Below are 15,711 nucleotides of genomic sequence, written 5' to 3'. Positions count from 1 at the left end.
ACGGGAGGGGCGAAGGTGGGGGGTGGAGGCATGTTGGAGGGGAAGGTAGCAGGTGAGCAGAGGATTGGGAGCCACTGACAGGAGGTGTGATAATTGAGATGTTGTGACCCCACATATTACCTGCATATTGGCCAAATTAGGAAGCAGAGAGTTTAAGGCTGGAACGTAGTGCTGGAGCCCCCCTGCCAAGACCCATGTAGTGCGTTTGAGTGTGTGTGTGTGTGTGTGTGTGTGTGTGTGTGTGTGTGTGTGTGTGTGTGTGTGTGTGTGTGTGCGTTTTTGAGTGTGTGTGTGTCACTAAACTAGAACAAGGCTAGACATTGTTTTCAGTAACAACTCAGCTGTAGAGATGGAAATATAATTTACAATAAATATTTGACCTACAATCTCTTCTTTGTTATAGTTTAGTTGATCAATTTGAATTTAAACACATTGAAAGCAGTCTGGACAATGTCTATACCCTGATATTAAACATTAAAACACTATTCCATTATTGATATGTTACAATAATCCAACTGTTACACATGTCATGCAATAAAATTCTCCATGTGTAAAAATAAATATTTAACAACACATTTTATTAAGTTTGTTTTGCTTAGAATTGTTAATGTGGATAACTGAAGGTAATCAAATGATATCTCAATATCTCAACACTACTGCACTCAAATACTGACTGAACTGAAAAAAATGGTCAATTAATCAATTAGTGGATCAATCACAGATATCAAATATTCTTGAGAATTTGCTGTTTTTCTCAGTTTTCTATCGTTGTAAATCAAATATGTGGGGTTTTGGGTTGAATGGTTGAACAAAATAAGCAGTTTGAAGATGTAACTTTAGACTCTGGGATCAGATTTTTGATATATATTAAACAAATGTTGCATATTGTGCTGTGTGTGTGTGTGTGTGTGTGTGTGTGTGTGTGTGTGTGTGTGTGTGTGTGTGTGTGTGTGTGTGTGTGTGTGTGTGTGTGTGTGTGTGTGTTAGCATGCATGTGGGTGACAGCACTGATGTGATTCATGGTTGTAGGCTCGGCCTCTTCAACACACCCCACCTCCCCACATAGGGGCCCGGCCTGCCTCAGCCTCTCCTGGCAGAGTAGAGGGTAGGGGGCAAACCTGGACACTTTACACCCCCCCCCAATACACACAACTGGAGGAACATGGGGGGAAACCTCCACACTGCCCACCAGCGTGTGTGTGTCTCCCTGTGGCAGCTGCAGGGGACCCGCCGCCCAATGTGAGCCCACCAATGCACCATCACTCAGGGGGGGTGGAGGGGGGTACATGACAGGTTAACATTGAACTATGACATCTTGCTTGGTGAAAAGCACTCTGACTGTTATTTAGCACTGAAATAAGTGCTCAGTAATAATCAGTTGACCTCAGAGAAAGAAAATGGTCAAGTTAGTGAAAGTCATTTGATTCATTGATTAGTCAAGTTAGTAAATAAGTTGATCATTGACTAATAGAAATCATTTATCAAGAAAAAATGTCAAATATTCACTGGTGCTAGCTTCTCAAATGTGAGACTTTACTACTACTCTTTTGACAAAACAAACAATCTGAAGACCACCATTTTTATCTAAAATAACATTTAACAGACAAACTGATTAAGAATATATTTGTTAGCTGCAGTCCTGTTCTCAAGTTACAAAAGTTTACATCTCATGCTTGGCTGGATTCTTAATTTTATGTACTTTTTGATTAGTTATATCCTCATTCAAATCATAATTTTGCAATTTAGTCTGCATTGTTTTGTTTTTTTTAGTTCTTGTATGTGTTAAGAATACAGTCAAAGTTGGAACAATTAAGAAGACTGTTAATGAAAATTTGGTTTAGAAGAAAAATGTGTTAAAAATGTATTATATCCAAACTAAATGATATATAATAAAGTATATATTTGTAGGACAACAAAATTTGCCAGGACCTCTCAAAAGTGTTGTGTTGTCTGATCTTCCTCTAAGCTTAGACCAGGTTACTTTGTTGGAGTCGGATAAAGATCATAGTTTGTGTTCATATCATTTTTCTTAGTTAAGGTCAGGAAACCTTCATCTAAACTAAAAAATAAATAATCACTTACAGCCTGAGCTCCTTCATCTCATTCCTGATGGATCTAATAGACTTTACAGCTTAGGCCCAAGGGGTCAAAGGTCAGGGAAAGCAGGGTTGTCCCTAGTTTGAAGGAGCTGGCATTCCTCGTGAGAGACGCTTAATGATGGATGCTTTCGGGTCCGAGTCCTCCGCCTCCCCACACCCCTCACCATTGGCTCCTCACTCACCTCTCTGCCTCTTGGCACCATCTCTCCATCCCCTCTTATCCTCTGACCAGATGTGTTCGCTGAACTCTGTCAAGAATAATAAAACGCCAGTTGCAAAGGTGCGTGCGAGCTAGGCCGACAGTGCAGGATGAGGTGGGCGCATATTCAGATCCGTGTGTAGACCTGCAATTATGAAAAATACACACGTTAGTCTGTGGAGCCAATTCAAGCATCCTAATTAATTATTACAGCAATTAATTAGTTATGGTTTTGGGATGGTGTGGGGAAGGTTTACAGCTTTTTTTCTCCATTTTGATCTCATGAAATGAAAGTACAATTACCATAATCACCCTAGTTAAACCACAGAGTAACTGCTTTGTACTTGAAATAACTTCACTTGCTCTCCAAACCAATACATTCTGACTAAACACTAATACACAAGACCTGACCTCATCAGCAAAGTAGTTTTATTATATTAAGTTGATCAAAAGAGAAATAATCTGCAGCTGCTTTGCTCAATTATCACTTCAGTCACTTTTTCAAGCACAATTTCCAAACATGCTCCAGTCAAAGCTTCTCAAATGTGAGGATTTGCTGCTTTTCTCTGTTTTATAAAATGACAATGTGAGTATCTTTGGGTTCTGGACTGTTGGTCAGAAAAAACAGACGTCACTTTAGACAGCTGGGATGGATATTTTTCACTATTTTAAGACAATCAATTAACCTGGATACTAATTAGTAGAATAATCAATAATGATAGTAATCAGTAGTTGCAGCCCTCTTCAGAATCACATGACATTTTTGTTAACACCTCAATTCATTATAGCACCATGAATGCAAATATTTACCAAGGTGTGACAGTCCCCATGGGTATCCAAATCATATGAGGACAGTCAATGAGCTACACACATAAACAAGGACCTGGGTCAGGTTTCTATAGTCTGTTCTACTTTAGATACACTTCTAAGTTAGTAACATAAAATACTTTCTTTCTTTTCACTGACAAAGAGCTATGTATAAAACATCCAGGGAGTTATTTAGCAACTGTACATAATGATCATAAGTATCTGGACACCTGAACGTTACATTGATGATTGTTGAGTATGTCATTCAAAAACCATGAACATGACTCCACTGCTATAACAGCCTCCACTCCTCTGGGAAGCTTTTCCACTCTGAATTGGGAAAATCACTTTTTATGGAGCTGGCTTATTGTTTACTGTCGGGAAGAATCTTTAGCAAATTATTGCCACAGAGCTAAAAAGATAAACTTCGACTTAGGTAGACTTAGAGTTTTTAACAGAACACCTATGTTACAAACTGGGAGTGTAATGATTAGAGAATTTAGAAGGAAAGATGAAAGAGTTGCCTAATGGGAAATAGTGTTTTTAGAGTAACATATGGTGCTAAAACTCAGGATATCTCGGCCTCTGTTGCCTAAATTTGAACCAAGTGCACTCGTGTGTAAATACAGTAACAAGTTTCCCTCCTAGTTGAAATCAATTAATCATAAATAATTCGAAGGCGTTCAAATTTGATGAATCACTTTGATGCTAGATTCAGATTCAACTGGCTGCTCTTGAACCCAAATCTACTTTTTTTTGTCTTTTTATTTCACTTTTGCAGTTTAGCATCCATTATTTAAATATAATCTTCCAGATACAGTCGCCTCCACTCTGACATTTCTTCTCCAGGAGAGAAAAGTTTACGATGCACTGTTTTCTCCGGTCGCATGAATCTGTAGGACACAGAGGGGGCGCAAGAAATGTCAAAGATTGCTCATCCTGTTTTTTTTGAAAGGTGGGCATCTGTGCCAAGAAGTCTGTTGACGGAGGAAGATGATGATGGAAAAGATGAAGAAAAAGAGAGAGTGTTGTCGCTGTGATGTTGAGCCCCTCCTGGGACAGAATCAAAACCTGCCTCCTCCTGACACCCTCTCACAGCAGGAGGGTCCGTGACCACTAGCCCCCCCCCCTCCCCTCCTCCCTTTTTCTTCTTCTTCCCCGAAGTGCCAGCGGATGAAAGCGAGGATGAGGAGCGACGGCCGAAGATGGGAGGCAGGGCGAGCACATCTGATGGTTAGAGTGATGATTTCCTTCACACGTGCAGACACAAATATCCCCCCCCCCCCCAACCCCACACTCATCCTCACACCTCCTCCCAGTGGCCCTGGGCCTGCAGGCACACACATTTCTACCTCACACACACACACACACACACACACACCATGGTTAGGCCTCCAATTAAATCAAAAGTGGTTTGTTTTTATTGGTCTTTTGCGCTGACAAGTGGGCTATCATTCTGACGGCTCTACCTGTCAGTGAGCAGCTGAAAATCCTCCGTTGACAATGCCCAATGCTTCCAATTAGGGGAGAATCAGACTCCTGGCGCGCTAGCCATCTTTCCACCTCCCCTCCACCCCCTCCAAAGCCCACCTTCCCTCCCTCTTTTCTTCTGCTCTCACTCCACGATCCTCTACCGTTCTCTCTCTCTCTCTCTCTCTCTCTCTCTCTCTATCTCTCTCTACTCCGTAATATCTCCCTCCTCCTTCTTCCTCTCCTCCTCCTTCTCCTCCTGCTTCTTTCCTCTTCCTCTCCAGGAGAAGGGGGTCTGTCTCCGCTGCAAATTACCGACACAAAACGAAGGTTGTGGCGGTGCTGGCGCTGGGAGCTGGCGGTCCAGGGCCCTGTCAGCATTAATGAGACGATGAAGGTTTATTTCGCCCCGCATGCATGTGCTAAATTCTTTCTTGTGTGACAGCTGACTGGGAAATGTGAGTGTTAACCTTATAAAAGATTCAGCGGGTTCTCATTATTTTCTGTCAACTTCAGTACCTGATGGCGTTAAGGTGCATCATTTGCATCCCTGACTGGTCCGGGGTGCAGCACCAGCTCCAGAGCAAGCGCCTTTTTCCCTTTTCTTTTTTTTTCTCCCCTTTTTTTTCCTCCCATGCCTTTTTTTTTTTTTTTTTTTTAACGCTGTTTGTTTGTTGAGAGGAGTCATCTTTTTACATACATCCCCCCCTTTCGAAAGACAAGCTTTACTCCGTGTTCCAAAACGATAGAGATGCCAAAGTTTATTCAAAGGCGACACACATTTTTACAAAACATATCTAGATGTGTATTTAACACGCATGCTCAATTGAGCAGAGTAAATAAAGTGCAGCACAATGTTGTTTCTTTTTTTTTTTTGAACACCCCCCCCCTCACACACACACACACACACATACACCACCACCACCAACAACAAAAGCACAGGAAGCTGAAGAAGGCCCAGCAGGCATTATTAGTAGTAAAGCCTATGGACAGGTTTCCAATAATGCAGAGAGAGAAAAAACAAAACAAAATAACACACATGTCCACAGATAGATTATTAACACTGACAGTTCAGTATGGCCTATAATGATGAAACTGCATATATGGCCACTTCTTCTTATTTCAGGTTTTATATTAATGATATTTTTTTTACAAATATTCAAAGACCAGAGGCCCTGTTCTTCAAATGTGGCTCAACTAATTCAGGCTAACATGTAATCAGATTTAAATAATCTCATCAAGCTAATTTGGTTCTTTGAATGCAGTAACTTAAATTAAGAGGGAGGTAATGAGTGAAGGGTGGAAACTGTAATCAGAATTCATATTATTGGTTGAGTGCTGATCATGTGATTGTGGTTAAATGACATAGGTGTGTTGGGAAGCTTCCCAGCATGCACCAGGGTAATAGATTAATGGACTTAATGCTCATTTTATATGTGTTCCTGCATTTTTACTGCTGTTATTTTGCTCTACATTGTGCTCTGTAATGTTTCTACTGTTTTCATCACTGTTAAACAATCATATAAACAGTTACAGAAATTAAACCTTTCTAAAAACTAAACTAAAAATGAGGTTTTAATTGCATAAACATGTTTTTAGCAAGGTGAGTTCTGCAGTTAATCACAATTTCTCAGGGTAGCCTATACCTAACTACATTTGTATTCATTCCTTTAATAGATATACTTTAGAAGTATATTTTATCATGTATAAGTAAAGGTAACTCTTTATTATAAAAATGAAATTGATATCATTACACCAATAGATTCTAATGAATTATCAATAGCCTGCATATTCCCATCTAAAATCATAATTATATCAACTTTCTCTTCATTATAAAAAAGACATTTGTATTTGAAAATGAATTCATATTTGAGCTTCACTCTAAAATAAAATCTTGATCAAGATCCAGCTAACTGTCAGGCTTGCACTGTAGCAGGTTTAGGTTTAAGGACTTGTTGCTATGACAACAGTACCAGATTAATTTTAAAGGTGCAGCATGTAGAATTTAGTGTCATGTAGCTGAACGGACTTGGCAGAAATGGAATATAATATTTATAAATATGTTTTAATTAGTGTGAAACCAACTAAAAATATAAATGGTGTTTGAATTAGTTTAGAATGAGCTTTTAAATCTTTTATATCTATCTATCTATCCTTAGTGGATCCACCATGTTGGATAGCCATGTTTCTACAGTAGACCAGAATGGACAAACCAAAGTGACTCTAGAGAAGGCCTTTGGCATTTTTTGCTAAAGGCCTTTGTAGGCTGTCCAACACACAATCTGCAACCTCAACATTAAATCTCAATTGAACAACCAAAAAAAATCTATATTTATGTCAAGTTGTCAACACTTTAATTTAATAAGCAGGTCATTGATGTATGAGTAAATACTTAAATAATTCAATTACAACTGTACAGCTGTGAGTTCAGCCAGGAGAAAATCAGTCTCTGCTCCAGTCAAATGGCTCAAGGGTTCAAACTTTGTTATTGTTAAAATCTGAGTGGAAGGTATGGGGCTGTGGATCAATAATAAAGTCTTACTTAGCTATCAGAGAGAGAGAGGGAAGGGTGTAGAGACAGGCAGCAATTCACCATGCACTGACCATTTCCTGAAATCACTCCTGCTTCCTCTCTTTAACATGGATCAATAACATCCTCCCATAACATCAGTGTGTGTGTGTGTGTGTGTGTATGTGTGTTTCGTCATTGGGGTAACAGTTGCATTGGCCCTCAAATTCAGAGTACTTCCTGGACACGAGAAAAAAAAATTAATCAAGCTTCACTTGACCAGAAGGACACTTGTCCAAAATCAGCAGGAGCATGAACCAAATCATTACACACACACACACACACTCACACACACACACACACACACACTCTGCCTATAGCTGCAGTCAAAGGTAGTAGTAAAGCTGTATTGGCACTGAAACAATTAATCAAAATTCCAATAATCAACTAATCAATGAGAATAATTTCACAAGAAATAATGTCAAATATTCTGCTTCTCCTGTGTGAGGATTCATCTGATTTATACTACATTAAATGAAGTATTTTTAGGGTTTTTTTGGCTATTAGTGGAAAAAAGAAATGTAAAAATGTTACTTTGAGCTCAGAGCATATTATATGTACATATACATATAATATAGACTAAATGAACCCACAAAAAATCCTAATGTTTAACTGGTAGTGAAAATAATCAGTTGCAGCCCTTTCTATGTAATTGAATTAATTACTGCAGACATGCTACAGAATGCTGTTCATTATTTTTCTTTTAATCCTACAAAATAAATCATGATTTTCTATCTGCTGGTAAATTTGACTGCAAAAAAACCAGATATAAACCCATTTAATCTTAATTTTCCCACGTTTATAATAGAGTCATTTCACCCACATTTAGCCCACACACTGAAATGCTATGTGTGACATGAACTCAGTAGTTTGGGTAATAAACAGTTGAAATTAAAAAATCATATAAATAAATAATTTGGGGGTCTTTTAACAAACAAATCTGACTATTAAAAGTTTTTCAGGCCTGATGATGATCACATAGAGGAAGTGATAGTTTAATCATCATATGGTTTATTTAGTGAAGGATGTGAACGCGCAGCACGGTAATAATACAAAGAAGACAACACACACAAAAAAAGACAAGAAAAGTGAGAGAAAGCATCAAACCACTGCTGCTGTTCATGCAACCAGCAGCTAGAGGAGAAAAGAAACAGCTAAGTCAGGGTGGGTGTGTGTGTCGCCTTATATCTGTGTTGTCCCCGCCTCATATGTGACAGCTTGCAGCCGTGATGGGACCCCATGGGAGCGGGGAGCGGATTCACTAACCTGCCGGTGTCTGAGACCGACGCGCGCCTCCAATCTGGTGGTCACATGGGGTGGAGGAGGAGGAGGAAGAGAATTGGGGGGGTTGAGGAGGAGGAGGTGTCGGTGATGATGGGAGAGGGGGTTAGTTAGATTATTAGGGGCTGTCGAGGCCGTCGTGCGGGGCAAACTGTTGTGCAGCGTGGGTTAAAAAAAAGTGCACACACAATGGTATTTCACGCGTGTTGAGGTGAAAAGTGCGCACAATGGCATTTCACGCTTCTTGAAGTTTTGCGTCACGCTTCTCGGACTATTGTGTAGAACAGACTATTAAATAGTCATTATGCAGTAAATAATGACTGCTGAATGGACAGACTTTGTTCCTATTCAATTTCAAAACCTTTCATAATAGTTTGCTTATTATTTGAACGACCTAAAAAATATGTTGGCATCATTTATCTGTAAATGTTGTTTGGAGGATTTTTAAAGGTGACATTTTTTACTAAAACTTTTTTTTAAAATACAAAGGCAACAATGTTTAGAGTAAAATGGTTGTAATCATGATAGAAAATACTGTTAACATGCCTGTAACAAATAAAAAGAAATATATATCTAACAATATAATCACCACCTCCCAGCAGGAAAGATAATAAATAAATAAAAAGACATTTTTTTCTAATACTTCCTGCAATGTCAGAACATTTACACCTGCACACACTGTTCAATCTGATCAATTAATCATACGAAATAAAGAATAAAATTAGTGATGATACTTAAATCAAAATGTTGTGGAAAAATCTGGAGGGAGAGGAGGTGTGGAGGTGGGAGACAAACCCGGTGAAAGAAAGGGAGTCGAGAGGAAAAACACCGAGCTGCCTGCTCCACATAATAACCCCATTATAAGCCTCATCAATGATGTAATGAAAGCAAACAGTGTGAAAATTGCCTGTAAACAGTTGGATCTGAGTCTCCTGATGAATTCAGTGTCTCTTTTATCAAAGTGAGGATGAGCCAGGGAGGTGAGGAGAGAGGGAGGGAGGGAGGGGTGGGAGGCAGAGTGAGTGGGCGTGTAGGGAGGTCCACTTCCAGCTCCCCTCAGCCAATGAAGGCTTGTCACAGGGGACTCACGTGGACGAGTCGCTCTTAAAACCTAGCTCCTGACTTTTCCTCAAGTTCAATTTTTTGGGATTCCCTCCCACCCCCATCACATCTCGTCCTTTTACTTGCCAGTTGTGACTATTTAACCCAGTTTACCTCTTCTTTTTTTTCTCGCTTGTGCCCTTCCTTCTTCCTCTTCTGTCGCTGCAGCAGCTCGCGGACTCTCCACGCGCTCTCTCTTCCCCTTCGTGTCTTTTTTTGGTGAGGTTTTTGTTGTTCTGCTTGAAAGAATGCGCACAGTTTTCTAGTGCAGTGTGTGTGGTCACAAGACGAGCTGCTCTGCTATTTTCTCCCCGGTGATCTCTCAGGTCTGAGGCGGCTGTACCTGTCCATGGTGCTGAAACGCACGCACCGGTGCGCTGCTGAGGCTTCCCAAAAAAAGAATCCAGAAATAGTATCTATTTCTGCGTCTTTACGTGTCCTGCAGGTGAGATCATTTGAGCAATAAGTGGTGCTTCTTCTCGACGAGGTTTCTAAACTAAAAAAAAACAGAAGGAGTTGATCCGGACGGAAGCGAAAAGAATCTCCCGAAGACACTCCAGCGGCTGCATCGATTTGAGGAGGACTCATCTCTTTAGACTTGACAAAAAAAATCGAAAATCGGATGCTTGGACGATTGCTGTAACTCAACTTAGCCTGGAGATATTTTCTCTGTAAAGAACCAGTTGGGGAACTGGAAATAGCGGATGAATAATCTTCATTTGTAGCGTATCCAAAAACATTTTTTGTTGGTGCTGGGAGGGGGGTTCTTTCTCCTCGACTGGATCAACGGACACTTAAACAACCCCCTCTTTCCCCCTCCCTAAAATAAAACTTGTCCTGAATACCAAATGGTAGTTTGAGGAGGCCTCGATCAAGACAATGGAGGCGTCCGCCAACGGGTCCAGTTTTGGCATTGACTCGCTGCTGTCCCACAGGCCTGGAAGTCCGGTGTCCAAAGGGAACAGCCTGGTGGGGGAGTGCCGCTCGCCTCTGGAGTTCAGCCCGAGATCAGACGTGGAGAGCGGCTGCTCGTCGCCCCCATCGCCGAGGAGGGAGTGCGTGGACGAGGTGGCCCAAAGGCAGGGTCACGGCATCGGTCTGCCGCCGCACCTCCAGCACGCTCAGATATCGGCGGGGTCTCAGCAGAGGACCGTGACCTCGTCCTTCCTCATCCGAGATATTCTCGCGGACTGTAAGCCTCTGGCCGCATGTGCACCATACTCCAGTAATGGACAGCCGACTCAGGAGGCGGGGAGGCTGGCCTCGAAGATAGCGGACGACTTTATGGAGAAAATCCACAGCAACTCATCGTCAGACAGTGAATATAAAGGTAAGAATAGAAAGCTGCACACAGTGAAGGAGATGTTCTGCTTTGGAGGTGAAACTGATTTTAGTCTTTTGGTTTCATACTAGACTTTTAGCTCCAGTACAAACAGTGAGAAAACTGATTTTAGCTTTCTGATCCTTTAAGGTGACTTTAAATATATATGTGTGACCTCTCTGCCTTTATTCGTGTATGCTGCTCAGCTGCAGCTTGTCTGGAGTTGGTGTTTATTTTGCTGTCTTTAAAAAGTATTTAATATTTAATTTGGACAAACCTTATTAAATAATAATTTAATAGTAGCCTAATAATTAAATAAAATAAAAAAGGGCACATGGAGGTCTGTTAGAAGATGTTGTGGTGCAATGTGGAAAAGCAGGACATGAAGTTGGAAGAATAAATTAAATTTAAATGAAACACAAACTTCTATTCTAAATATAACCTTCTTTAAGCATTTTTGCTGTGCTGGGTGATAAAATTCAAAATTTAAAACTATAAGAAATTACACTGTTTTTAAAAACGCATTACGCTCAGGTTAAAGTATTTTAGCCCTTTAAAAAGAGGAAATATACTTATTCTTTTGTTAATAATTAAAATAATAACACGCCTAATAATATTAATAATAATATTTAGTAACTCGGGTTTTGAATAATGTGTGAAATAAGTGACCAAGAGTGATATTTATTAATAACCTGACAGTACACTTCATTATAGTAACAGGCCACCAGAAGCCATCAATGAGGAAAAATCGACCCGCTGCTCTGTCGCTGCATCTCGGTGGTGGAAACATGCCATGTGTCCCTGCACGGTGACAGGTTAATGAGTGCACTTGCGTTCCGTTATTCCATTTAAAAAAAAAAAAAAAAAAAAAAAAAAGGAGAGAGAAGGCTGCCTGTACGCGCGCTTCAAGAATATCCAGAAAAGCATCTGTTGATGTCAGGCAGGCGAGATTGGGAGAGATGACAGGGTCGCCTCCAGATAAATGCCATCAAGGGCCTCTCTGTTTCCAATCATGTCAGCCATAACAGACATGTCACCTCCATTGACAGTTTAATGAAGCAACGCCTGGAAAGAAGAAGTCCACCGCTGTAGACTACAAGAGAAAACACACAACTAAAAATCACATTGAGACATATTTGAGATTCATTATTATTATTATTATTGTTATTATTATTGTGCTATTATCAATTTGTCATTTTTTAAAATTTGTTTTATAAATCAACAATTTTCTTCCTTTTTCACTTTTCTTGCTCACTATCGAAACCGCGTCACGTCATCAATTTGCTCAACAAATTCACCGTATGTGTGTGTGTGTGAGCGTGCGTGCGCGTTCACGTGTGTGTGTCACAGATGGAGATGCTCATCGACACGCTGATTGATTGAAGAAGCCGCGGGGCCCACAGCGCGCCTGTACGGTAGCTTTGATTCCACGAATCCGCCTCCCCTATAATATTTCAGGGATTTGATGCAATTTGTCCCCGGTGCTAATCAGATTTGTAACCGTGCACGGCCGCCCGGCTCTTGATTTCCACTCATTTCCACGGTCCTGTGAAGTTCCTCCGGTCGCGGTTGAAAGGCTCGTCCTTCCCTTGTGGCTCAATTAGGCGGATTATTGTGCTTCTTGAGACGACTCAACTATTCAACTACCAAGATCTCTCGCCTCGCTCGCTTCTCCCCCCCCCCCATTTTTTCCTTCTTCTTGTCTTTCTTTCATTCTTTCTTTTTTTTATTATTATTAAGAGAATTGACTATCAATGCTCGCCCTGACATGACACCACGCAGAAACAGAACAAAGGCTGCGGGCTCCACTGACAGAGAAATATCAGATTGGAAGTGTGAATATTGGAAGAGCTTTTCATAACAATTTAAAAGCAAATCAAATAAGTGCATATCGCCCATAGGCACACAACGGAGCGCAGTGATTTCACACTCACGGTAATGTGTCAGGTAGATAAACAGTAGCCAGTATTTAGGGAGGGAAACATATTTATCAATATATATTAAAACGTGTTTTTGTCCATTTCTATTAAATTCCAATAAAGCGAATAGTCAGCAGTGATTTGAGATAATTCATAATAAAACTCACGGCTTGGTTTGCTGGGGTTTCCCGCACTTTTATCATGCTAATAAAGTTTCATTTAAAGAAAAAATAAGCGCAGTATATACATCTAAAGTTGGGTTTAATCACGTCTTTTAAATTATTTTATTAAAATAATTTAAATCTATGCAACCAATCAACAAAGCAGCAAATTCATAAAATTATTTATAGCAGCTTTCATACAAGCATCCAATTAAAAACACATTTAATGTTATCTGGATTATGTTTTGCTTTCATCCACATATAAAGATCATTTTATATTTCTATTTCAGGCCAGACAATTGACCATTTTTGATCATTTTTTTATTTTAGTTTATACAGATAGTTGTGTGCCTTATAGAAAATACTGCTGCTATACATTTCTTTATGTCTTCATGTGTCCACACACACACACACACACACACAGACACACAGTATGTGAGGCCTTGGCTCCGTATTCACTCCCTCTCTTTTTCTGTCTTCTTTCTCTTCTCCACTCTTGTTCCTTCCTCCAGTGAAAGAGGAGGGGGACAGGGAGATCTCCAGCAGTAGAGACAGTCCTCAGGTCCGGCTGAAGAAGCCCAGGAAAGCCCGGACGGCCTTCACGGACCACCAGCTGGCTCAGCTGGAGCGCAGCTTCGAGAGGCAGAAGTACCTGAGCGTCCAGGACCGCATGGAGCTGGCGGCCTCCCTCAACCTCACCGACACACAGGTCAAGACCTGGTACCAGAACCGGAGGTAAAGACCCTGCTGCTGACTCTTCAAGAGGGCTGAGAGGGGAGGGGGGTGAACGGGAGGAGGGAGAGGAGGGGGGGTGAGAACTGATTTCTCACGGTTGGCTCATATAAAGAGGCTAGACACAAGAAGGACGCCATGTTTTCCTTTCACCATCACCCTAAACTTCAGCCACTTAGGACATCAGATTATTTTATGTATCGATTTATCAACTGATTATTTACTCCATTAATCAATGAATTCATCGTTGAGTCCATAAAACGTCAGATAAAACTGGCAAAGCCTGCATCACAGTTCAGGCCTGAAGGACGTCTTTAAGTTTCTTGTTTTGTTCTTCCGGAAGTCCAAAACTAACACCAAATGTTCCCATTTTAAACAGAATAAAATGAGTTAGGAATAATCTGGAATATTAAATAGTGGATGAGTTAAACTCTAGCTACTTTTATTTTTAAATGACACACACAGCGAATTCACCAGGAGAAAATATTGATTGACAGACAATAAATCGATATTTTTATTTGCAATCAGTCAGTAATTTGTGAATATTTTAGTATAATAAGACTATTATTATTATTCTTTTTTTTTGGCACATTGAGTTCCAGTTTAGCTTTCTATTATAAGAACATAAAATGATGGAGACACATTTGTCTGCTTCCACGCTTTTCACTCCGGAGCTGACATATTTTCAGCATCTTAATAATACAACCATTATAATCAGATATGATCATCAAAAAAAGTCAATTCACATTCAATCAAACTGCAAAGACTTTAAAAACTAGGTGTGAACTCTTTTTTTGCCAGCAGGCTGCTTTAAAGGTAATGAAACACCCAGCACCACTAAAAGAAACAGTCTGAAAACACGCTCGCAAAAAAACGTAACATAACCACGTTTTCTCTGCACTTTACGCTTGAATTAACTTTAGCATTTATTTGTCTACAGCCTCGCCTCTCAGGCAGCTAAATGACATAAATAAATATAAAAACACAACACTTTGGGGTATGAATAATGCATCGTTGCATGTGTGCATATCAATAATTCAAACAAACCGCTATATCTACTCAATTATCTTTATTATGAATTATTCACCTGGAGTGCATACTGGCAATCTAACAGACATCCTTGGGTGTGAATACAAGTGGCAGGTTGGAGATTTTGGTTATTAAAAAAACAGATGTAGACTGCTCCTGCCTTCTAATTGGACCTCAGGTAAACAGATGGGAGTTATTTTGGTGCGTGTCAAATTCAAACAAACTCACTAATACTACATGAATTTATAGATATGCACATGCTAAAGGCTAAAACTCTCTTTTTTTCCTCTTTATTTTTTCAGGACAAAGTGGAAGAGGCAGACCGCGGTGGGACTGGAGCTACTGGCTGAAGCTGGAAACTACTCCGCCCTGCAGAGGATGTTCCCATCCCCGTACTTCTACCCACAGAGCCTGGTGTCCAACCTGGACCCCGGAGCGGCCCTCTATCTGTACAGAGGCCCCTCGGCGCCCCCGCCGGCCCTGCAGAGACCTCTGGTCCCTCGGATCCTCCTGCACGGTCTGCAGGGGGGTAGCGAGCCGCCACCTCCCCCGCCTCTACCCCCCATGTCCGGCGTGCTTCCCCGGCCAGCTCAGCAGCGGTGAGCCGGCCCCCGCACATTTTTCCTTTTTTTAATTTTCTTTTTTTTTTACACGCCGACCTTGGCAGCTTGGGACTCATTAAAAGAGATTAAAAAAGACAGACAGAAAATAAAAAATATGACGAACAAGAGAAAAAGAAAAAGACGGTTCAAGGCCTTTATATGGTGCAAAGAACCGATATGATGGACGGAGCTTTGTGACTGACACTCAAAGGCGAACTGTGTGAACTGACTGGAAGGATCGTTCTCTTTTTTTCCTCCTGTTTTGTTTTTTGGGACATGAGCTTTATTTATTTATTATTTATTTATTTTTCAATATGAATCAAAGCATCTAAGTTATGTATTTATTTGATTCCAGTTTCAGTATTTTCCCTGTTTCCCAACATACAAATGTACAATGATATGACCTATACAGTTAAATGCC

At 40.5% G+C, this 15,711-nt stretch overlaps 1 protein-coding gene across 1 annotated transcript; it reads left to right on the top strand.

Moving 5' to 3' along the window:
• Positions 1–10,405: 10,405 nt before the first annotated feature.
• On the top strand, positions 10,406–15,291 carry barhl1b (BarH-like homeobox 1b). The gene is made up of 3 exons (XM_053340282.1): positions 10,406–10,856; positions 13,440–13,662; positions 14,991–15,291. The coding sequence occupies exons 1-3, from the start codon at positions 10,406–10,408 to the stop codon at positions 15,289–15,291; spliced, it is 975 nt and encodes a 324-aa protein (XP_053196257.1).
• Positions 15,292–15,711: the final 420 nt, after the last annotated feature.

This window comes from Scomber japonicus, chromosome 19 (genome assembly GCF_027409825.1).
Source record: "Scomber japonicus isolate fScoJap1 chromosome 19, fScoJap1.pri, whole genome shotgun sequence".
Classification (NCBI taxonomy): domain Eukaryota; kingdom Metazoa; phylum Chordata; class Actinopteri; order Scombriformes; family Scombridae; genus Scomber; species Scomber japonicus.
The sequence above is the reverse complement of the archived record's forward strand: the minus strand, read 5'-3'. Positions and strand labels throughout refer to the sequence as shown.

Excerpts from the sequence above, each read along its gene's own strand:
- barhl1b (XM_053340282.1), top strand. The coding sequence starts at position 10,406 with ATGGAGGCGTCCGCCAACGGGTCCAGTTTTGGCATTGACTCGCTGCTG. Across the intron at positions 10,857-13,439 it reads GTCAGACAGTGAATATAAAG|TGAAAGAGGAGGGGGACAGG; the intron begins GTAAGAATAGAA and ends TCCTTCCTCCAG. Across the intron at positions 13,663-14,990 it reads ACCTGGTACCAGAACCGGAG|GACAAAGTGGAAGAGGCAGA; the intron begins GTAAAGACCCTG and ends TTATTTTTTCAG.